Below are 24,907 nucleotides of genomic sequence, written 5' to 3'. Positions count from 1 at the left end.
ATTGTGTTGCAACAAGGATAATTTAATTATGTCTGGATTTTTCATAAATGTATGAAACTGAAGCATAAGTTATCCTTTGATTTGCATTAGGCAGTGATTTTTTCACACTTGTGTATAACTAACAGTTAGGGGACATAGTTTAATTATTATGAAATTAGAGGTGTGAAGGTAAACTGTTTTTGTTTAAGGGAACAGTATTGGTGAAAATACTGAAGTATTCAACTGGAAATATTTTATTAGAAAAAAGATAAAGGTCTTGTATGATTAAAGTCAAGTAGTCTAAATCACGCATGTTCAGAACACAAAGACTGCCTGATCCCTGGTTTTCCATATTTTCCTCTGTAGAACACAGAGCTGTCATCAGGAGGGAATGGTGGTTATTTAGTACTTAAAGCATTTGATCATGTGACTAAAATTTTGAAAATGCAGTGCCGTTGGTGCAATGGATATTTTACACCAAAGTGAAAAGAAATAAGATCATTTGCCATTCTGTCGAGTGTCACATGTCATGAGTTTTCTGTTTGCATTGTGTTCTGGTTTTATATGGAGACTCTCACCTTGTTGCTTTTTGAATGAGATTTGTAAAGTCCATTTGCCTTAGCATTTTGGAAGACAGTGTATTTTAAAACAAAACTGTGAAATGATAGTTGCTTCAACTTTAGAATTTTGGGCATGATGTACTGAGGCATTTCAGATAAATACTGGTGTTACATGATTCAAAACCAATTTTTTTAAAGCTGCCCAAGAGTAATCATGGTGTCAAATACATATTCCAAAACTACCCCATTCAACAGAAGCTAAACTTAATTGCCTGCAGCTGGGCAGACTAACAGCCAGCTCTTACAACTTCAGGACAACCCTTCTGATGCTCTTAGGAAAGAAAGTCCAGTCCAAGGTAACTGTATGTATCACTAAAGCTGAGACTGGGATGCCCAAAATAAAAATTATATTTTTGTATTTAAAAAAAAAAACAACTTGTGAATGTTTTTCCCCCTCTTCCTCTGATTGTGAGGATCACTGTAACTACAGTTTCCATTTGAAAATAGGAATTTTACTCAGTGAGAAGCTAGTTTGCTGCTGTGTTTCATAAACCTCCACCTTAAATGTTTGATATTGCCAGTGCATGCTTGGAAGTAATATGAAACTACAAGATCCAAAATGCATATGCCACTGCTAACACTTAATTGTAATTTTCTCAGGAATTTGTTTTGATTCAATCTGCAACGCTGCAGGTGATTAAAACAGACCAAATAGGTGCCTCAAATGAGAATTCTTCTAGCTATCTAGTTTTCAGAGGCATAAGATAATGTGCTTGTCTGAACAGCAGGTAGATAGGCTCAGAGCTGCCTTTTCTTTCTCATGCTGTCTATTGTTTCTGACTAACCAACCCACGTCCTGTCTGATACGGAGTGTCTCTGTCTCTTACAGTGTATTTTCTGTTTCCCTTAGAAAACTGTAACTACAGCTTCTATGATCACCACTAAGACACTACCTCTCGTCTTGAAAGCAGCAACTGCGACCATGCCTGCCTCTGTTGTGGGTCAGAGACCTACCATTGCCATGGTTACTGCTATCAACAACAATCAGAAAGCAGTCCTCAGCACTGATGCGCAGAATGCACCAGTCAACCTCCAGACAACAAATAAGGTCACTGGGCCAGGAGCTGAGGCAGTCCAAATAGTGACAAAAAATACAGTAACTTTGGTAAGCGTTTCATGTGTTTGCCCTGCAGATATGTGTGGGTTTGGTTAACAAGAGGGCTATTGGAAAAAAATAAACAGTCAGGGTTTCTCACAGAAAGGAGGATAGTAGGGGCATGGTGTGAGTCTTCACTAGCTGACATTGCTGAAGTGATAGTCTATAAGAAAAACATCTTCTCTCCATGTGGGTTGTTATTACTGTTCTGCTTTATAGAATTAAATCAGTGCTGTCATCGCCTCTGTGTAAAGTTCCCCCTGTTAGTAACTGTAGTCATGGAGCAGTAGTGAATGCTTTGCCCTTACTGAATCTGTATGGCTGTGCTCTGCAGAATACTTACCCTTTTCTTAGGCAAAGGAGATGCCAGGCTTTCTTCATTTGATCAATTTGGGTCTTTGTCTTAGGGTTTTTTGAATCAATCTCTTGTTCCCTTTGCATGAGAAAGTCTCTGATATTAGACACATCCCTTAATTTTGCCCTCTACCGTGTCTTCATTCAGCACGTTTTCAAACACATAAACAGATGCTGTTTCTTTAAATACATGTATTTGGAAATACAAATTTTGTGCTTTAGCTACAACACACAGTCTTTTCCAGAATAGTTAGCCACCTAGAAATAAAAGACCCAGTGTTTCAGAACTGGATTATATAGGCTTCTTGGTCTGGAAACCAGGCATTATGTAACAACATGACAGGGAAATTTTACTTCTGAAGTAAAGGCTCTGGCTTTATTAAACAAAATCCAATTTATCTGTATTTATTAAAATACAGTTTAATGCAGATGGAAGTAATTTTGCTTCCTAATGAGGCATATATTTGTGATCAGAATAGAGAAGACTGTTTGAGTGGAGTTTTTTCTACTGTTCTCTTTTCCTGTGTCATCCCTTGCACCACTGTCATCTGTTCTTTGTGTCTGTACTTCATTTCTTTGCTGAATAACTTTGATTTGAGGAGGTAATTCTATTTTAATACTAGTCTATGATTTATGTTTTTGTAGCAAATGTCATCAAAAATATCAGAATATTTTCCTGATAACTAATTAATCAGTACAAGACCTTTTTGAAGAAAATTGCAATCTTATGTGGGTGGACAGAAGTATAGGAGGGTATAAAATAACATTGACATTAATTTCAGAGAATCTCCCCAGGTACTCATGGTAGCTGGTAGTGCTATTCAGTGGTTAATCGTGTGGCAGCTCCATGCAGCTGATTTCAGTTACACTTTCAGGGAAGTACTTAGGTTTCCTTAAAATCAGATCTTAATTGTTTCAAATGAATGGCCTACTTTTGAAAATTTCAAGTTGTGTATTTAGAGCCCCTCACACTGTCATTAATATTGCTGAAAGAGTTGTGACTTCCAAATCTTTGCTATTTGCATGAGATGTTCTCTCATTTTTCTGTGTGTCATTCACTATGGAAAGACCATAGCTCATATAGCTGAACATCAAAATGTTACTATTTTCTGTCTGTTGTAATGCCATTTTTTAATGATTGAAACAAATACGAGTTTTTATTATCATCTAATGAAATGGTTTAAGATTGCAGAGCACAATAGTTAGTACAGTTGAACTAAAAGGAAATATGCCTGCAATTTATGAAGCAAGGTGTGTAGGATCTAGAAAATAAGGTTTAGTTCTGTCTTGAATACATTTCTAATGAGGAACCTCTTGCTATGAAAACTAATTTATGGAGTGAAAACCGAGGACATCAGGTCTGAAAGTACATTCGGGATGTTGATTTTGGTGAAAAACTTCAAAGCTAAAGTTTTCTCTTACTTCTTACTGAGCTTTTTCATGTTCTTACAGCAGGTTCAGGCTACGCCTCAGCCCATAAAAGTGCCCCAGTTCATCCCTCCTCCCAGACTTACTCCTCGTCCAAATTTTCTTCCACAGGTGAGTACAGAGAGAACAAACAATAGAAGGAGGAACTTAATTATAGCATAGCTAGAAAAGACTTTGGATGAGCATTGTGTGGTGTTTACTGCTGATGTGCTGGAGAAGACAATTCATCCTCAACAGGTTTGCAGATGATAACAAATTTGAGGGTGCAGTCAATATTGTTCAATGCAGTGCTGATGTGCAGACAGCCCTAGACAGGATAAAGGAAGGGGCCAGCAGGAATTTCTTGAGCCTCAGCATGAGAAAAGGCAGTCTTGTACCTGGAATGGACTAACTCTCTGCACAGGTACAGGCTGGGGAGTGACTGGCTGAGGAGTTACACAGATTAAAAGGTCTTGGGTGGCAGCAGGTCAATGAGTGATGTGCCCCAACAGCAAAGAAACCTACCAGCATATTGACGGATACCAGCAGGATTACAGCCAGTAGATTCAGGGAAGACTCTTTCCTCAGCAATCGTAAAACTGAGTCCAATAAACACCCTGCAGTTTTGGAATCCCTGGTTGATAAATTTGAATGGAGCATAGGAAGGAAGGCCACTAGGATAGCTTGGCAGGGCAGGAATATATAAGCAGAGGCCAAGGAATCTGGGCTTTTCAAATTTGGAGAAGAGGCTTTGGAGGCACCCTAACAGCAGTGCTGCTTCCAGTATCAGCAAGGAAATAAACAAGAAGCTGGAGACATAGTTGCTTGGCAGGAAAATGCTCATAAATTAGGACAGGTAGCTTTTAGACTGCATATAAGGAAACACTTCTCTCCTTGAGGACAGTTAGGAGCGGAAGAGGTTTGACAGACATGTTGTGAAAGCTCCATCCTTGAAGTTTTACAAGACTTATCTGGACAAAGCCTTGAGCCAGCCAATCTGCAGTTAGTGATGGTCCTGCTCTGAGCAGGAGGTGAAATTACAGACCTCCTCAGCCACCTTCCAGCCTGTATGAGTTTGTAGTTATGAAATTTGCTTGTGATAGTTATATATGATCTTGTTTGCAATAAGTGAAATGAACCCATGGAATAGGTGTCATCAAAATTAAAGCATCACTCAAGGCCTTAAATTGCTGTAATTGCTGCTTGCTGCTCATGACCAAAAAAAAAAAAAAAAAAGAGAGATGTCTCTAGATTATTCCCAAGCATTTCTGTATTGCAAGGGAGAGCGACCTCTGTTTTCAGCTGAGTAGTAAAACTTGTGGTTCACTTTTTTTTATGGTTTGGGGAGGACACAGATTGCTTCTTTGTGTAAAAAAATAATATCTTGTATGAACTACTTAATTTGTATGAAATATGTGATTCTGTGAATAAAAGTAAATCTTTTGCAAAGTGAGAAAGGAAAGTAAAGGCTGGTATCTGATTAAGATTTGGGTATGGTGAGGTCTGTTGGAATGTGACCTAGTTTTTAATGGTAAAATGCTTTATGGATTATTGCAGGTGGATAGGACAATAGGAATCAAATAAGGAAAGAAAGAGCTTTATTTTTAAAGTAATGTGCTCTACTTCTGTGCTCTGTAATGATATTTTAAGTCCATTGTTAAAGTACAAACTTAACAGGGACAGGAAATAAGCAAGTATTGGTGATGGAGTTTTGGAAGATTCTTGTGGCTCTTTTCTTTCTTGTTCAAGAAGAGAAATGGTTGCATTTACCTGTATGTTCAGCACTTTCAGTAAGGGATTAATATATAATCTTGTCACTTTTTTTGCTTATCAAGATTGGTTGTGCAGGTATCTAAATAATATATAGAATTGACAGATAACAGGTATTTGCTGGAAAAAATAATTATTTGTTTCAGGGCACAGTCAACTGTTCATAATTTCTTGGAGGTTCATGACAAAGCCCTGAAACACTTTTAATATGAGCGCCTCAGCTGTGCCTGTAAATATCACATGGATTTTTTTGGCCTGTAAAACCAAGATGTTAATTTAGATACAGATAAGGCATTTGGCAATAAACATTCTGTGTAAGTATCTGTGCATCCAAATACCATTTCAGGGATGGTGACTATATATGCAAATGTTATGGATGGGTTTTATGTAAGTAGGCTTGAAAATGTGGTGCTTTTTTCTCTTAACATACTTAGGACAGTATGCTAAAAATTACGTTATCTAAAAAAAATCCAGCAGCCTCCTGCAGATTATACATGATGAATTGAAAGACTTAGTAAAAAGTTGATCTGAAATACTGATATACAAATCTCTGGGGTTTTTTTCTCTTTTTCTTATTTTGTTTTTGTAGGTTCGACCTAAACCAGTTGCCCAAAATAACATTCCTATTGCCCCTGCACCTCCTCCAATGCTTGCAGCTCCTCAGCTTATTCAGAGGCCTGTGATGTTGACAACAAAGTTCACACCCACCTCTTTACCCAACTCTCAGAACTCCATCCATCCAGTTCGTGTAGTTAACGGGCAGACAGCAACCATAGCCAAAACCTTCCCTATGGCACAGCTCACCAGCATCGTGATAGCAGCACCGGGTACCAGGCTCGCTGGGCCTCAGACTGTACAGATCAGCAAACCAAACATTGAAAAACAGGTACAGATAAAGTGTCTACTGATGCAAGGTGCTGGGTTTATTGCTTTACTGGGCAGGTTTGGAGAGGATGACAGCCAGGGAAAAGTTTTCCGTGGATGCTGGAGATACTCATGTTTCAATGGCATTACAAATTATGGAATGACTTGCAGCTCTTGGGATAGATGTTACCATTTCTTTTGATATGGACCATTGGCACCTTTTTCTCCTGCTTCAGTGTTTTTATGCTCCCTCTACTGTTTAAATGTCAGTAGTTCATAAGCAGGCTACATTGCAGGGTTTGACAAGTATCTTGAAGAACAAGTACAAGCTGAAATCCATCTTCATATCAAGCCCTTTTGTTTTTCAAAGGGTGATTATGTGAAAGGTAAAAATGGCACAAAATTGTAGGGATATTTAATCAGATAAATGTAGCCATTTCTTCTGTGATCCCTTGATCTTGCAATCTTGTGATTGGAGGCAAAATAGTCTCACTCAGCTTCTGAAGTCTGATAGTTCCCTGTGTCTAAATTGGATTGAATGAGTGGAAAGGAGACCTTCAGAAGCAGAGAATTCTGTATGTTTAAAGTCTTTCTCCAGAAAATACTTCTGTAAAAGAAAAATTACTTAAGTCAGTGTGGATTGCAACTGGGAGTCCTTGCCAGTCTGTTCAAGTAAAGCAATACTCTGATTCACTTTTAACTCTTTTGTATATTGTATGTTAGTAATAGTGTAACATTGTATACTATATGGCATGCTATAACACATAATATTTATGTAATTAATATAGATAATAGTAGTATTTATGTCACTTATAACTCTTTCCTAGACTAATGTGCCTTGAAGTTACCTTCTTTCTGCTTTTGAAATACTTGTGGAGACTGTGAAAATCATGTGCATGAAAGTTGTGCTCATGCTCAGTTCTGCTTGTGAAGTCTCAAGAGTAGGTTCTTGCATACCTCAGGGCTGTTGCACAGGTTACTCAGCAATGTGTGTCCTTTCCATGTGAAGTTGTACTTCCACAATATTTGACTTGATGCCTGTTTGTTTTGATGTCAGCAATATTAAATTGCTCTTTGAATAATTACTGGCAACTATGGAAAAACATAGAAGATTGGTAGTGGTTCAATAACACATTAATTTTTCTGTATAGTTTCTCCATATTATAAAGGGGAAAAGTTTATCTGTCTGTAGCTCACCTTACTCAGTTTATAGCCTCAACGTCTATGCTGTAGGCTGAGGAATGTGATGCAGAAGATTTATCACTTAAGAAAATAAAAAGGCTTCAGAAAAATCTGACGTCGAGGGATTCAGAGAGACAGTTTTTGAGCCATTCATAATTCTATAAAATACAAAGACTGAGGAGTGAGAAGTACAAAATGTATGTGCCATGCAGAATGGTTTTTAAGTGGAAGTCTTGATATGGGATGAGTTTTCTTGAAGTGTCTGTTATTCCCATATGTTATGGTGATTTCTCTAAAAAAGTTAACTCTTAAAATCACTGTTTTATCTTGTGTGGCTGTGTGGGGTAATGGATTGGTGACAAGGCTGTTTCATTCTTTGTTAAATGAAAATACCTTATTTAACATTCCTCTCACATCAGATTCCTCAATTAAGTCTTCGTTAGTACACTGTCAGCTTTAAACGTTTTCTCTCCTGTATCTGCAAAAGTATTTGTTTTGCTTTAATAGTCAAAGTAAAAAAAGTCATTCTTATCACTGAATGTGAGAAACACTCTTCTTGCAGACTATTAAACCACATGTGGAAACAGAAGAGAAGCAAGCAGAAAGTCGTACAGTTACTCCACCTGCTGCACCGAAGCCAAAACGAGAAGAAAATCCACAGGTATCAGAACATACCCAGAGCTTTCCTTTAAGAAAAAAAAAAGACACTCTCCTTCAGAAACTATTTTTTCCCTCTGTTCTCTTAAGACTTCTTAACTTTAACATTCCATACGTTCCTGTTGGACAGCAGTAGTTGATAAGGCTACAGAATAAAAAATCTAAATAGATGCCGTGCATTGCATTTTTCAGTTCTGGAATGCATTTGGCTTCTAAGTCTTTTGTAAGTTAGAAGGTCGTCATTTCTCTGTGATACTTCCTTCAAACAGGAGTATAGATTACAGAGTTGATTTCCACTCCTTTGAGCTTTTAGACTCTGGAGTTATTCTCAAAGCTGAAGAAATGTCTCTTTTCCTTTATAAAATATTTCTACTCTGGTGAGCAGGAAGGAAAGAATCACATATATCCACATTCTGCTTGTGTTTTAGTCCAGTTTAGTTTGGGGTGAAAGAGAGGACAGAATGACTATTGCTTAAAGCTTTTCTGCCATGAAGAGCTTTGGAACTGGCTACAGCTAAATGTCCTATGTTTGTTTCCGTAGATGGATTCAAATTGACTGTTGTGTGAGCATTAAACATTGTCAATTAGACAATAAAATTCTGATTTTTACATGTCTGCATTTCCTGCATTAAAATAAGAAACCGTAGCCCTTAGCAAACAGCAAATCTAAGCTAGAGTTGGCTCTTTGTAGTTCACAATAGATGGAGAATGACCTTAAACGAGCAATATTTTTCTGGCAATTGAACTGAGTTGATATTTTCTAATAGTCAGTTCAGCACTGGAATGGAGGTAAAGGAACTGCTCTCTTGTTCCCAGCTCTGCCAACTGTGTGATCGTGAGCAATGGGTATTTCCCAGTATGTCAGTCTAGGCTCCCATCTAGAAAATGGGACTCTGTCCTTTTCCAAGAAGTTTGACATACGTGAATGAAAAATGCTTTATAGAAGCAAAGTATCACTAAAAGTTTTTGGTGCTTAGTTACTGGTCAACTACCTTTAAAGGCTCTAAATGATTCATCCTAACAGTTGCACTTTTCATGATCTTTTTTCTTCCCCCTCACAGAAACTTGCCTTCATGGTGTCTCTGGGACTAGTTACTCATGACCACCTGGAAGGTAGGAAAAATGTCTTAGGTTGGTTGTTCAGCTCCTGGTTTCATGGTCATTCTGAATTGGAAGTAGGATTCCAAAATATTTCTTGTATTAAATGCAGTATTTTTTTGAACAATAGTACCTTTGGGATGTCTGTGCTCTTGATCTAACTTAGTTTGTTGTGCATATGTTTTTGTTCTTCTTATGACATTGAAACAAAGCAGTTATTTATGCAGTGGAGAGCAGAGGTTGGGAAGAAAGTGTATGCTCTGATGGTAGAAATCTGTGGCAATACCAATGCCCTCTGGGCAACCCCTCTATCTGCAAAGATACGCCATGGATAATTTTACTGTATCCTATGTCTAGATTTTTCATTTATTTTATGATTTCATGGGACTGTAATTTGTAATGAATGAGTTAATGGATTATAATTTGATTTATAATTTAAACTTTTAATCCTATATGAAAGACAGCCTATCATTTCAATTACTGTATTTTTAAGTATCAGCAAGGTTACCAGAGGCATTTTTTTAAGATCCCAGTCATACTGACCATGAATTTTAAGTGTCTTAGTCATGGATTACTTGGTGAGAAGAAGGCAGTGATTTCATTAGTTACTTGAGCAGTGTTTTTGTATTCCTTGTCAGCTGTTAGTTTTCAAACCTTCAGAAGTTAAAAGTATTACACAATTGCCTATACTGGGCATGACTGGTATTCTGTAGAAATCTTTGCAGCTCTTCTCACATGCAAACTGAATTCTGAAGAGTTTATCTAATTTCTGAGATCTGCTGTTTTCTAACCCGAATGCTTTGTTTTACAAGAAATCCAAAGTAAGCGACAAGAGAGGAAAAGAAGAACAACAGCAAATCCAGTGTACAGTGGAGCCGTTTTTGAGCCTGAGGTATTAATCTTTTGCTGGGGGAAGCTGGTATTTTCATTCTGATCTTGAGTGTCTTTCTAACATCTTGCTACCTTGTAAGCTTTCTCAGTTCTAACTAGAAAGGCCAGCTGTCATTTATATTTCAAAAGACCATTGCAATGACATGATGCTTAGATTTTTAAATAGTAAATACACTGGGGTGTTTCTGGTACTTATATCTTTTTCTGCCTTCTCCTATATAAAGTTGGTATCAATTGGAAATGTGTGTTGGTCTGCTTGCGTATCAGCCTGAAGCAGTTCAGATATCAGAAGCAGTGTAAAAAAGCTAACCTTTCTGAAGGTGTGCTTCAGAAAACACAAAAGCCAGTAATCTCACTTAGTACTTACTGTGCTGTTCCTCAGCTACTGCATATGGTTATTGCCAGAAATGTTCCCCAACAGAAATTGTTCCATTCTTCCTGCAGCGCAAGAAGAGTACAGTGACGTACCTGAACAGCACAATGCATCCCGGGACACGTAAAAGAGGTGAGGTATACCCAGACCTGCTGTCTCCCTGCCCACTGCCTCTTCCTCCACATTGCTTTGTAGTTCCCCTGTCAATTTGAAGAGCAAGACAAGAAGGACTCTACAGTACTTCATTTGTCCAGTAAATATCCATGGTAGGCAAAGACCATGACTTCTAGGGATTAGCATAGCAAGATCTATTAGGCAGCTCAATGTTTCATTTCAGTTTCACTCTCAAAAAACCCAAACAAAACCCATCCAATTTGCTAGATATTCACTAGAAATGTGAGATGTTTGAACATTATTTAGTGATATGAAGCTGCTGTTAAGATCCCCTTGTTAATGACTAGATTGTATTGTTACTGTCAAGAAGAAAGTGGTTATGAAAAAAGCATCTGTGCCCTGAGTAGCAGAGGAAACTTAGTGTGACAAAAGCCTTGTTCCTTACTGGGAATAGGGATGGGTCCTTCAAAAGTACTTACCCTGGGTGAGAAAAGCTACGTGCTCATACTAAGCACTTTAACGGCAACCAGAGTGCCACTTGGCCTAAAATGAGAGATGGTCTTTCATATAGGCATGCAGTATTGTTCAGAAGAAATCCTTCTATAGAACAGGTAAAATTTGAAGACTTAGTTTATGGTGAAACAGGTGAAACAGAACAGTGTAGGAGAGAATGTGATGCCATTATTTGTGCATGGCATCGATCACACCTACCTGACAATATTTACCTGGTTTTTGGTGATTTTCTGCAGTCCTTAAAGATTCATAATACCTTCTCTATCCTAATTTTTCTGTCTAAAAAGTAATAAATCAGATTTTTTTAAAAATTAAACCAGTCTCTCACCTAGCACTGACCAGTTCCATTATCTTTTGGGGATTTTGGCTGCAGGATGAAGTATTAATTTGATCCATGTTTTCAGTCCAGCAGACAATGTGACACTTCTGCAGCTATGCTGTTTTTAAATAAAATATGTAAATTTACTGCTATCCCCTAAAAAAATTAAATGTATTTTTTAAAATGATATGATGCAGATTTTAAATAGAGAGTTTTTGCATTTACTCTGTGGATAAGTAAATGTTCCTTCTTCTAGTAATGATTTCTTAATTTTATTTTAGACCTTATAGTGAACAATTACTGTATCAATGAAAATTACTGCATGCATTTGTACTTGATACTCTCTTACCCTGTTTTTGCAACTGACTATTATACTTTCTGGTTTTTTTCATCACACCCTATTGTGAGTGAGCCTTTATGTTGCATCAGCACCAAATTAGTAGCACATGTTTTTAATTGACAAAAGATTTGGAAGTATACATTTGTTTCGTAATTTAATACAGCAATATATTGAGTGAAAAGCTTTTGTAAGCATTTGCCCTTGAGAGCTTTAGTTTAATTATAGATGGTGCTGAGCATGTCAGAAATTTCACCCATGGACATCACTAGCAGAAATCCATTTCCAAGGACATACTTAGTTCTGGAACATATCCAGACCTTAAATGCAAGGTTTAGCATGTTAATAGGTATAGGCTGACAATCTGTAAACATAAGATCTGGGGAATTATTCCTAGATTCTAACTCCTTTATGTTTACATATCTATAAATTACCTTGGAGAAGGAAGGCAGAAATGATGGTTGCATACTGGGTTTTTTGCTGTCTTGCTTTGCATTTGTAATTTTATAAGAATTGTTATGAAGACATTTTGCACATCTGCTAGTCTAAAGGAGTATCTAGGAATTGTGCATAATCAAACATACTTGGCTGAGAAAGTCTAGGAAAGAACACAGAATTTGGAGTGGGTTACAGTAGAAGACTAGTGGTAGGTTAAAACTGATAGTAGTTATGGATCAGAAAACAAGACCTGTTCTTAGGTAGCCTAATTTTAAAAATGTACCGGTGGGGTAGAAAGTGCTGATCTGTGAATTGACAGTTTAAAAATGCGAAAGAAAAGTAGGGGGGCAGTGAGTGCTGGCCTCTGATAAAGGACTTAACCTCTGTGTAGATTTATGCTGGCACTTAGAAAGATAGGGAAGTGTGGGATAACAGCAGAAAGGATTTAATAGTAGTTATTGTAGCTTCTGTAGAGCTTTGATGCCAACATTTTTTCCCTTAAAAACTGAATAGCCTCATTTTTAGGAGTAGCAACTGTCCCCATGCTGCTTTTGTGGGAATGATTCTTTGACCCTCTACAGACCTTATTTCTATTTCCTTCTGAAATACATCTTTTAAATGTTCTTTCCTTGCAAAATTCTACTTAAAGATTTCTAAAAAATGTTTAAATCTTTGCTTCTGTCCTTCCACTTGTGACTTTTATATTAACTTCCTCTCTGTGCTACATCATTTCCTTTTTCACGCTAGCCAATGAGGACCACTGGCCAAAGGTATGTAAGATCATTTTTCCTTTCTTTTTTTTTTTTTTTTCCGTTTGTGTTCCCTGTTGTCAATATGTAGGTCGTCCACCTAAATACAACACGGTGTTGGGGTTCGGGGCTTTGACCCCCACATCCCCTCTCTCCAGTTATCCTGACTCCCCTGAAAATGAAAAGACAGAGACCACATTTACTTTTCCCGCAGCTGTTCAGCCTGTGTCCCTGCCTAGCCCCAGCTCCACAGACGTAAGTAACTCTTGGGGAGGGGGTTACTTTTAGAAAGTTAAGCAAAACAGGCACAAGGAAAATCATTGCAGGTTTTGTTTCTTTAATCTCACTCATCATTTGTCCTGATTCAGTGCAGTGAAATAGTCCAGCATTTTTTAACACCCTTCCTTTTTTCCTCCTGCACCTGTGTTGTTATCCTGTAGAGATTTTATTTATAACTCCTTCAGTGGATTGAAACATTGGGAGGCACCAGGAATGCTAGATGAGCTCATTTCCTTTGTGTAGTTTCTGAGATCTTGTCTGACTGAATTGAATCTGTCATCCATAGAAAAGGGCCAGGGGGTGTGGTGTGGGGTGGGTGGGGAAAGGGAGAATGAAATATATTAGTTACAGGCCATAATAACAAAAAGTTGTGTTTCTATAATGAGAGATAGATGGAAACTGCTTCATCAGGCAGAGCAGCCAGGAGCAGCACTTTGGCACTGATTTGGCAGAAAGTGTGTAGGGACTTTTCAGTGGGGATAAAACAGTCCTCAGGAGCTGGAGTGTACTTTCATTTAAGAGCTTGCTTTTAAAAGACTGGTATTTACAGGGCACAGCTTAACAATCAAAAGGTGCTTGGTTATTTCTTCATACTGGTGCTACAATCTCCTTCTGCAGTTCTTCTTTTAGAAAAGACAGTCACATATACTTGAGGCCCAACCATCTGAAATGGCTTTTAAGGAAAAGCTGGGTTGTTCTACTTTCATTTGTATCGTTGCACCACTGTAAGAACATGGACTGAGAGACCAACTCTGCTGACCACATGGAACAGGGAATAGAGGCCAGTTCCTTGCCTCTGAACTGTACTTGTAACAGAGGTAACAGGAATAGGAGTAGTGCAAGTGTGTCTGAAGCACTGAAATAAATAGATGCAATTCTGATACCCAGGGAATATTTTCTGATACCCAGGAAAAAGGTTCTCTTTTATATAGTCATTTTTTAGAGCAGGACAGCACATGACTGCAAAAACCCTTTCCTGACAGCCAAATACATGGGACTGTGGAATAGCCCCTCATGGATATGATGGGACAGCTCCATCTCTGGGGACTTTTAAAAATAAGAAGTACAAGTGACTTGCAAATGTTCTGAAGAGCACATAGTTTACATTGGCCCCAAGAGAAGGACTGGGTAATGTGGTGGGGGTCTTTTCCATCTCTTGTATGTGTATACTGCTCAGTCTTTTCCTATTGTGTAAGAGCTCTCAAAAGAGTATGACGAGTTGTTGCCCTCTTTTCTGCAATGCCTATGAAAATTGCAAATCAAGCCAAGCGTTTGGCATGAGGCACAGTGGACCAGAACAGCCTTCTTGAATTTCTCCTGAAATGTTATTCTCTGAATGACAGGGGGAAATGTTGAAGGGAGGATGAAGCAGAAACTTAAGATGGGATTGGTAATAAGGATGGAGGGGTAGAAAGTCTAGAACCTGGGAAAAGGAAGGAAATAATGCAGTAGGAAGGATTTTTTTTTTCCTCTCCCTCCCCCCCCCCCCTTTCCTATTTGGCAATTGCCTTGCAATGTGGTTATGGGACACTTGGTTATTTTTGGTTCTCCCTCATGCAGCAGTGGCATATTCACCTGGAAAATAGCAATTGCCTTTGAAGGTCAATTACTCAGCAATAAGAATTGTGCAAAAATCTCTGTTTTAGTGATGATTCAAGTATTTGGTCACAAAATGCCTTCTTATTAGTGAACACTTATATCAAAACAGTATTTCAATTGAGAGGAACATTGTAGAACATTCAGATTGCAATGTCAAGCCCATAAAAGTAGAATATGCCAGAATTAGTATTGCTTCTGATAATTTAGTTCACTTACATCATACACTATGATCATCTTTATTTATATGATCATGAACAATTCCTGTTGCAGAATATGTAGTTTTCCCATGTTATTCCAGTGAAATGCACATATAAGTACAGATATTACAAACTCAAGCACACAAGCTGCTTTTGTTACTATATTATTCGGTTCAGTTGCCTAAAGCCAGGCCCCGCTGCTCTAGACACTTTATCAAAATAAATAAAACTGTTAGCTGTCCAGAAAGCTTACATTTATTTTCCTGATCCCTTGTGAAGAGGAAGTAGAGCAGAAAGTGACGTTAAATCACCTTTTATGGTATCTGTTCTGAAATTATTCTTCGGTCACTCCAGGCTGTAGCACGTCTGAGCAGCCTCAGTGAGCTCTGCCCTAGCCTAAGCTGGCTGGCTGTAGCCTACACAAAGCTGCTTCAGAAGCTGAGATTAGTGAGTGCATATTACAACACCAATACCAGCCTCCCCTTTATGCATATATTTATTAACTGCCCATAAGACCTAGGGCATTTCTTTGGAATCAAACACTGGCTGGGATTTTGGTAAGGACAGTTGTTAACTCTGAGGAATTGCCCTGAATTTTGCATTACCAAGAATAGGACTGTGAATTCTGTGCATGTGTGTTGGCATCTCTGTGCAATCAGCTGCACTGTGCACTGGTCACCTGTATCACTACAGGTTTTGCAGCACTCAGCTGAATTTGAGATATTCTGGGTCTAAATTTCTAAATGTCTCCCCCTCAAGAAGAAAGTGCATATGTGTGTCTTTGTAGGGCTCTTTCTGCAGGATATGAGACATAACAGGTTTGGTTTTCAGCACACCAATATTTTGCACTTTGTTTCCAAGGGCCATTTTGTGGTCTGTGGCAATTAACACATCTTAAGATACATAATTCTCTAGAATATTTTTTTTCTCAAATGAGAGAATTCCCCTCTTAAACTTCTCCATATCTTGAAGAGGATTTTTTTAGCTTATATGATAGCTCTTGCCTGCTGCCTTTTCCTTGTACTCAGAGAATGCATGATAGAGGGAAAGAAGTTCTTCCCAGCCTGATTACAACACATCACTTCACACGAAGCATGAAATGTCACTAATTTAGATCTTCATTTAACACTGAGGAACTCTTTGGTGTTAAAGGTGAAGTAATACCATAACTCAGCTCTCGACGATCGCTGGGAGTTACGGATCCAAAACAGGGCACTGAAAATTCGCTGAAGATTGATCCTTTACAAAACATGAAATCAGTGTTAACTTTGGGAATTAAGAAGAGCTTTCCCTTTGAAGAAGGGCCTCATCAGCAATAGAGCTGAGAAGTAAAAACCTGAGCAGATTGCTCATGTGTCATTCTTCTTACATTTGTAGTCTGTCATCCATAGTGGAGATTACTGTAATTTTTCTTGCCTGGCACCTTAATGTGTGAGTGCACAGCAAAATCTGCTATCCCTCCAAATTGATAGAAATTGTTTGCACGTGTGAAGAGATGATCTGTGCCAAAATGAAACCTTGCACAGGCTGGTATTTCATACAGCAGAGTGTGTAGCCACAGTTTTGCTCCACACACACATCTTATTGCAGTCTCACAGATCTGGGTGTGCCTGAAACTTCGTTGTAAGTCAGTGACAGGGTGTACTTCAGATGCCACATGGGGCCTTGAACATGTGGAGGCGCCAGGACAGCTCGGTGGTCGGAGGAGAGGGTGAGATGCCCCTTGCTTCCTCTAGGAATGCCAAGCCACCTTTCTATCATGCCCCTTTGTTCAAATATCTGAATATCAAATCAAAACAGGAGGAGAGAGAGAGAGAAGAAAAAGAAACAAAAATCAGACCACCTTTTGGGATGTTAATGGCTGTAGAAAAGCACTCTCTCTGATGGAAATGAGATAGTAACTAAACCTAGTTGTTTTAAAAGACACAGCTAGTCATTTTTTCAATTCTTTCTTTTTAAAAAAAGTTAGAAAATCTCTCTGTCTAGTTCTCAGTCTATGTTAGTGATGAAACAATCCACTCTCTGTAGAGAATGAGAAAGTTTTGAGTCACAGCTGTTTTGGTGCAACTTGAGGAAGCCTAAGTGAAGTAAAAAGAATTGTCTCAGAACATAATTCATTCTATTCTTTTTCATTTAGAAGCACAACACCTTTTCCTTACAGTTTCATTTTTAAAGGTGACCTAAATATTTAACAGTGTTCTTTTAAGTCACTCAGTTGGGGTTTCTTACATACTATTACTGGTAAGAGACAGCCTAATCAGCATTCCAGCAGTGGAGTTGGGCTTACATCCAAAAATCAGGAGGGTTAAGAAAGTGGGTAGCTCATCACTTCAGGCAAATAAAAAGATCAGGGTAAAGAGGGAATCTTAAAGAAGAAAGGCTATGGGGTTGCAGTAGTTAAGAGAAGCTATAGTAATAAGTGCTGTACCATTTTGCCTTGGGAGGGCAGATGTCAGTGTTTCTGACGTCTAGAATGATTTTCCTGTTTCAAAGTCTAAAAAGAGCTTGACCTTTTGGAATCACCTTAAAAATAGTTGGTGCTGTAAACCTTGAATTCAACTAAGATGTAGATATCAAAGTTCAAAGTTCACATTTTGCCTTCTCTCTTGCTTTCTCTCACCCAAAGCCTTTCCTCTCAATTTTGTAGGGTGATATCCATGAGGATTTTTGCAGCGTTTGCAGAAAAAGCGGGCAGTTGCTGATGTGTGACACATGTTCACGTGTTTATCACCTGGATTGTCTGGACCCGCCTCTGAAAACCATTCCTAAGGGCATGTGGATCTGTCCCAAATGCCAAGACCAGGTATTGTTTGACAGACAAGGAGTTATGTGCAATGCATGTGAAAATGTTTTGGTGTTAAAGAAAATAACCAGATTGCTTGGGTTACTTAGACCAAGACAGCCTGACACTGAACAAATCTATTTCATGTGCAATAAGGCTTGTGTGAATTTCATTGAATTATTACCTCTGTTGGAATTTGTGCTAATACAAAACTGTCAGGTCTTGCTTCTGAATTTGGGGTCTTTATTTGTTACCCTTATGTTTTTACTCTTTTTTTTGAATCAAAGTATCTGGGAAATATTATCTACAACCCACAGAAATTGTGGTGTTCATCTTAAGTTCATTGTTTCTTCAAAAGTTATTAGTAAATTCTTCTGGAAAAATAAATAAAAGATTTGCACAAGCCCACTGCAATAGATAGAGCAAATATAAGCCCCTGCTTGCTTATATGAATCAAACATCAGAAAGTCTGATTGCTGTCTTCAGTGATCTCTTTAATAATATCATCCAGCATCAGTAAAATGAGTATAGGTGAACAGTTTCCTTCCAGATCATTCTCTGAAAATGTACAGTTGAAGTGAGCAGGCTATATTTAAATATTTTGTTTATAATTGCATTGAGATTGCATACAAGATGAAAAAGTAAACTGTTGTACTCCAAACCCTTCCACGGAACTCTAGGAGTTGCAAAGGGTTGCTGATAATGGGCAGTCTGAAGCTGTGTCCTGACACAGCGTATTGCTTGGTCAGCCACGTGGCCAGGTGGTAGCATGAGAAAACAGCCTGACCTATGATGTGCTGCTCAGAAGAATGAAAATGCAAAACTCAAGTGACTTGGTCAGTAGTTGCCAGAGAGGAGGGAGTATTTGACTTGTGTACTTCTGCTCTTGCCTACTCTCACCTTATCCCTCCCCTTCATGTTTTGTGATAGCTTCCAGCAAAATTAAGGAGGAAATCTGAGTGACTTCACTGTAAACTGACCAAGTCCTCTGTCTTCTGAGACACCACTCTGATCATGTACTAAAAATATGTGTCTTTCCTCTTAAAGTTTGTTAGGAAGCAAAATGTAGGGAGGATTTGAAAGACAAAAATGGTGCTTACCCTTATAAAGAGAGTTTGACAAGTCTATTAAGATGATTCTGATAAGGGGTGATAGGACTGTTTCATGTTTTACTGGTCAGAAATGTGATGTTTGAATGTAGGGTGCGGAGACTGGGCTGCAGCATGGAAACTTCTTTCCCAGAACAACTAAGATCAGCAATTTGACTGAACCATGAAGTAATGTTTATGTCTCCTGGCAAGTTTTGAGTTCAGATATATTATCCTTTCATTCCTCTTTTAAGTTGTTCAGTATCATTAGCAGACTTATTTGTGGCTATGGAGGGAATTTAGGAAAATGCTGACATTTGTAAGAAATAGGCTTGCTTTGTGGGAGCCACAATACAGTTGTGAATAATTCCCTCTGTTAAATCTCAGATCAGGTCTGTGAAGCTTCTTGTTAACAGGGCTGAGGCTAATGATAGCCATGAAAGAAAATCCTCGATCTTTCCCTCTTTCTCTCTCTCCTTTTTGCTTTCTCTGAGGTAGGTTTTTTACCAGCTAAATCTCTATGAAAATTTTCTTTCAGATGCTAAAGAAGGAGGAAGCAATCCCATGGCCAGGAACTTTAGCAATTGTTCATTCATATATTGCATATAAAGCAGGTAAGAAAATGATGAACACTTTTCTTTCACTTTTAATAATGGAAGATGTTATTTTTGGAGTGGGATAGAATTTCCTTTACAAAAAAAAACTTTGTCATACAAAGGAAATAACCTTAATCACTCGTGAAGTGAAAATAGCAATCTAAATATTTCTTAAGCCTATCATGCTTGTGTATGTAGGTAAAATTTTGGGAGTGATTCAGTGCACAAGTTGTTAAGCATTGGTTTAAACACAATTCCCCTCTTTACATGAAGCAGTTTAAACCCTGGATAGAATCCAGTATTGTAAGAGAAATATTTAAGATATTCTGTTGAATATTCTATTTTGCAGCAAAAGAAGAGGAAAAACAGAAACTACTTAAATGGAGTTCAGATTTAAAACAGGAAAGAGAACAACTAGAGCAGAAGGTCAAACAGCTCAGCAATTCTATAACAGTGAGTATTGTCCTTCCAAATAACCCTTGACCTGTGTTCTGGTGCCACAATGCAGGGGGAAAACTATTATAGAGCAACTCCATCTACTAGACCTGTCATCCACTGGATTTATTTAGAATTGAGTGAGTGCTTTCCTTTGCTTTTTAGGACTTTGGGGAGCAGGAATGAAATAAAGGCAATATATGCTTACATTGAGTCTCTTATACATGATCCATGCTGAACATGTAGGTAGATGTATGGTGACATATAATATCAGCAGATGACAAAAGTGACCCAGAGTGGTTTTGTCTGTGGGCAGTAGATTGAGTCCAGCCCTAGTGGCTCACTTATGCAAGAATGGTTGGGCCTCTGTGTGTAGTGACAGTTACAGCCTTGGTGCACTCTCCAGACCTTTCTGATGCAAAAGTGACCATTTACTCGAGGCTGGCGCTCAGGGCCTTGGCAGTCAGCAGCTGGACACTGCATGGTATGAACAGTGTCATACTTCAAACCAGAAACCTTCGTTTCCACCTTAGTTTATTGCAGTAATTGGAACATACACATTGATTTGGTCACTCTTCTCACCTTAATGTGCAGATTAGTCTCTTGAGATGCCAGTGTAAAGTTTGAGCCCCTTCTTGGTGCAGCCCTAGTCAGTATCACATAATGAAAAAAAGCGAAATCTCCTGTGTGGCAATATCTGTATGGCTGGATTCATAATTACAGACTTGTTAGATACAGATGCACTTTCCAGGCTGCCTGTCTTTGCCTATTGCAGCAAAAGTGTCCTGTTTTTACAGATCCCTCAGTGCTGTCAATACAAATAAAATGATTGTGAGGGGCTGGCTAGCAGTCCTGGCGGCTGTCACCTTGTGGTTAGCAATAGCTGAGTGTAACCTGAGCAGCACTAGACAGCTATCTCTGTTTCTCAGTGGTGTACCCAGGCAGATGCAAGGCCTTAACATGAGGAATTGGCAGTGGGCAAGGAGAATGTTACTGGACCTGTACCTTACACTGGACCTGTCCAAAACAGGCATATTAGGTCTAGATGCTTTAGGGTTATTATGATGCCATGAGCTGCATGTGAAAACAGTAAAGCTAAAACAAATAGTATCTGGAAATCAGCATGGATAAAAGATTTAAAAAATGTAGGAAGATTGCCATCTTCATGTAAAAACCTGAATGTAACAGACATGGTTACTGTTTCCTCATTTTTCTGAGTTTCAAATAGACATATAAGCAGTTTTTCACTCTTGAAACATAATTTGTGGGCTTTTTTTAAAGTTACCTTGCCCTGGCACTTAGCTGATGAGCTAGCTGTGTTACTACCACTTCTAAGAGAATGAAATGGCCACAAAATAAGATTTTCAAGTGAAGGGGAGTTTGGTTTCCTTTTCAAGTGCCCTTTTACTTACTGAGAGAAGGAAGTGATGTTCCTGCTAAAATGTATGTGAAAGCAAAGGCTGTATCCCATTAATGGTTTGCACACACACTGTCAGCAGTCAGCTGCCGTGGGATGCCTGAGCTTGCAGATCTGAGTTAAAGAAATTTCAGTAATGCAATACTAATAGAAAGAATTTTAAGAACATACACTTGGAAGTTTTCCTTCAAAAGAAACACAAAAGGATGGAGCTGTCTGTGTTCATTTGCACAACACCTTGGAATGAAAGGGAGCCATACCAGGTGACAGATATGTCTTGGCAATTTATTTCCTCAGCCTGCAAATACGAATTCTCCTCTGAACACAGCCTAGAGACTCTTTTCTTCTAGGCTGGAAAAGTGAAGTTGCAGCTGCAGTCTTTTCTGGGTACTTACATTTAGATCTGTGAACATCGTATTCCTTCTCGTGCCTTCTTTCATTCGTAAGCTCGAACTTATTGCTGATTTTCTGCTTTGCTGTAGAAATGCATGGAAATGAAGAACACCATCCTTGCAAAACAGAAGGAGATGCACAGCTCCTTGGAGAAGGTAAAACAGCTGATCCGCCTCATCCAAGGCATCGACCTTTCAAAACCCATAAACTCTGAGGTCAATTCAGTAGCCATCTCCAACGGCATGGACTCCACTAACAATACTAATGCTGCCACCTCCACCTTAGCCCCCTCCCCTTCCCAGAGCTGCATGGTGAACTGTAACAAGGGCGATGAGACTAAATAACACAGTGAAGTTAAGAAGGAGCCAAGGGAGGTGGCGGCGAGGAGAAAGAGCAAAATAAAGAAACTCTAGAAAAGCAAAACTGGATTTCTTCTGGAAAGTGCAGAATTCTTTAGTTCTTTGGTTCCAGAGAGAGCGTGAAGATGCTTGTGCCAGGCGGCACCGGAGTTTGCCAATTGATCCTTCTTATTCTGTGTGTACATGCGAAGTTTGGATCATGTTACATGAATAGTGCCAGCTGGGGGTTCTTTGCCAGCACCATGCCAAGTGAAATAATATATTTACTCTCTCTATATTTTACACCAGTGTGTGCCTGCAGCAGCCTCCACAGCCACTATAGGTTTGTTTTATTTTTGTTTGGGGTGAGGAGCAGGGATAAGGGAGGAGAGCAGGTTTCGAGTTCCTATTTGCAGAACAGTTTGTTTAGCTAGGGGAAAACAAAAACAAGTCCAAAGAGCCTATGGGCTTTTCCTGTTTCTAAACTCTCAGTACTATTAAACCAAAAAACCAGAAATATAAATTATCAAATCCCAGTGCCCAGAAGGGACAAGTCTATCAAATAAGCAGTATTTACTATTGTTTAGACAGGAGATGTACAAAAGGAAAGGAGATGGACTTTTCACTGAGTAACCAGCACATAGAATCATAGGATATGCTGAGTTTGAAGGGACCCATCAGGATCACTGAGTCCAACTCCTGGCCCTACAGGACACCCCAAGAATCACACCATGTGCCTGAGAGCCTATGGGTCCTCACACTCATCCAGAAAGTCTGTTTTGGGAATGGGAAAAGAGAGGGCCAGAAGCCAGGGTCAGCTTGGAGCATTGGATGGAGGTGTCCCAAGAGAAAATGTGCATCAATTACTTGAAAATGAGATTCCATCCCTTTTCTGTATTTATAAACAACACAGGTATCCTGAACAAAGTAGCACATAACCCAGATGTGTGAACTCAACAGAGAAATGTCCTTTTCTTTCACTTCCTTTCTCTTCTTTTGGTAACAAGAACTAAATAAGGAATAGAAAAGCTGTTTTTCAGGCTGACAGTCTAATTAAAGAGGTAGATGGGACCTTGCATGGTATAGATTAGAAGTAATAGTGTCAGTGAGATACAGTGAGTCTTTGTGAGTCCTTGTGTCATCGTTTTGGGCACTGTTTTTTTATGCAAGGGCAAAATCTTTGTATCTGGGGGAAAAAAAACAACTTTTTTAAATTAAAAAGGAAAATAAAAGATATTGAGGTCTTCCTAGTGTTACTTAAAATAAGATCAAGGTAAGAAACATTGTAAAAAAAATTACAAAAGTGCTATTTGTTTCCTAAACAAGTGATTTCTATTAAAAAGGTGTCAGAACTGGAGAAAATGCTGTGTACTTAGAATTTTTTAACACAGACTTTGCTTATTTATGATGACATTTTTCTGTGTTTGTGTTCTAAAATCTAATGGGACAGTTTCCATAGGTCCTGCCATACATCTACTGGCTAAAGTCTAAAGAGAATCAAATCCTACAGTGCTGGATGTCACCCCACCTGGAGGATCTCCCAGGCTTGTCTCTGCTGTTACCATCTCTCTGCCATTCTTCCATGTGTTTGTAACCCAGAGCAAAGCAGTTGGCAGTGTGCTTGTGTAAGGCTTTACTAGTTCTGTGATACAGACTGACTGGAGCTTGAGAATGAGAGACAGTGAGCTGGACTGAAATCACCTCTGTTATCTCCTCTTGTTCAAGAAGTTCATCTCTAATGTATAATCTTTTCACTCTGGACAGCAGAGCTTGCCTTGTGCTTCCTGATTGTGGGGTCTGGCTCAGTTTAGGTGCTGATTCTGGTCACACTGGGTTGTGTCCCAGAGCTGTCTGGTGTCACTACTGCATATACATGTTTGGGCAAAGCCCATTTCCACTGGAAGTACCAGGAAAATTCCCTTTACTTCCTTACTTCCCGTGGGAGCAGAGTGAGCCACTGCACACACAAGGTGAGGCAGTGTCCCCAGTGTGGTGGCCTTGAGAGCATGTGTGGGGTGGCAAGGCAGACCTGCTCAGCTGTTCCACAGTGGAAGATTGAAAAGCTTTGCATTTCAAGGACGCATTTCTGAGCAAGCAGACACCACACAGCCTGAGAGAGTTTCTTTGCTGCCCCAGCCAAGTGGGCTTCTGTGGGGTTCTTTGAGCTGTTTTATTCCCTCTCCTTTAGGTTGCCCTTCTGCCCTTTAAGGACTTCTATTCCTTCTGTAGGAGTGTGCACTATTTTCAGCTCTGGGCTCAGAACTGATATCCTAAGTTCTCACATTTGTCTGAGTTGGGAAAGTGACTCTCACATGCACTTCTGAGCTGAACCAGTGATAACCCTGACTCTGTCTTTTGATGTGTGAGTTCTGTTCTGGAGCTAGCAGAGCTGGAAGGATAAGTTAGCAGAAGTGGCAGGGAGACAGCTGGGCAGACACTGTCAAAAGGGATCATACTAAAAATGTCCTTCCAGCAATCCAGTTACCAATGGGGTCGTTACCATTGGGCAGCACTAGGCCAGCAACCCACAGCATTTAAACGGAGGACTGTCTGTTTCAAGAGTTGAAGAGAAAAAACAAACTGAACATGACCCTTCTATAGAATATGAGCCATCAGCTAACAGCCAGATATTCAAGAGAAGCTGCCTTTTGGAACATGTTGGTCTTCAGCTGAACACTTGGGTGATTCTTAACAGCATCTTCTGAAGCATTGAGCATTCCTGGTAAGAGACCATCTCCAGGGATAGGTGTGCTGAGTCTTTGTGGTTCTCATGCTCTGATTTCTGTGTTACCTGAGATCTCTTGGAAGCAGTGCACTATTTGGAGGTAGGAGTCATGCCTGGAGACTCAATAGTCCTTCTGTTTTCTTGGCTGATTCAGGAGAGGATGGGAATGAAATTCACTAGTAGCCATATTTAAATTTGCACACAGTTAATCAGCCAGGAGATGTTAAAACAGCTGTTAGTGCTTTCCTGAGGCATCTGCTTGTCTCCAGAACCCAAGTAGATAAGTACAGATTTTAA

The 24,907-nt window shown here is 39.2% G+C and overlaps 1 protein-coding gene across 14 annotated transcripts in view; it reads left to right on the top strand.

Moving 5' to 3' along the window:
- The window catches only part of PHF21A (PHD finger protein 21A), a 124,561-nt gene extending 101,314 nt beyond the window's left edge, over positions 1-23,247 (top strand). For 7 of the 14 annotated variants that reach the window (XM_064424718.1, XM_064424715.1, XM_064424720.1 and 4 more), the window contains 12 exons: positions 1,450-1,704; positions 3,502-3,588; positions 5,816-6,112; positions 7,835-7,933; positions 8,991-9,042; positions 9,840-9,919; positions 10,363-10,423; positions 12,853-13,016; positions 17,484-17,639; positions 19,245-19,320; positions 19,652-19,755; positions 21,637-23,247. In XM_064424718.1, the coding sequence (XP_064280788.1) occupies positions 1,450-1,704; positions 3,502-3,588; positions 5,816-6,112; positions 7,835-7,933; positions 8,991-9,042; positions 9,840-9,919; positions 10,363-10,423; positions 12,853-13,016; positions 17,484-17,639; positions 19,245-19,320; positions 19,652-19,755; positions 21,637-21,891 (1,686 nt within the window). In that variant the 3' untranslated portion in view covers positions 21,892-23,247. Of the gene's footprint in view, positions 1-1,449; positions 1,705-3,501; positions 3,589-5,815; positions 6,113-7,834; positions 7,934-8,990; positions 9,043-9,839; positions 9,920-10,362; positions 10,424-12,759; positions 12,783-12,852; positions 13,017-17,483; positions 17,640-19,244; positions 19,321-19,651; positions 19,756-21,636 lie in introns of all 14 variants that reach the window. The other 7 variants (XM_064424721.1, XM_064424719.1, XM_064424723.1 and 4 more) reach the window with 4 other exon arrangements.
- The last annotated feature ends 1,660 nt before the right edge of the window (positions 23,248-24,907 follow it).

The sequence above is a fragment of the Passer domesticus genome, chromosome 6 (assembly GCF_036417665.1).
Source record: "Passer domesticus isolate bPasDom1 chromosome 6, bPasDom1.hap1, whole genome shotgun sequence".
Taxonomy (NCBI): domain Eukaryota; kingdom Metazoa; phylum Chordata; class Aves; order Passeriformes; family Passeridae; genus Passer; species Passer domesticus.
Note: the sequence above shows the minus strand (reverse complement) of the source record. Positions and strands in the feature narration are given on the sequence as shown.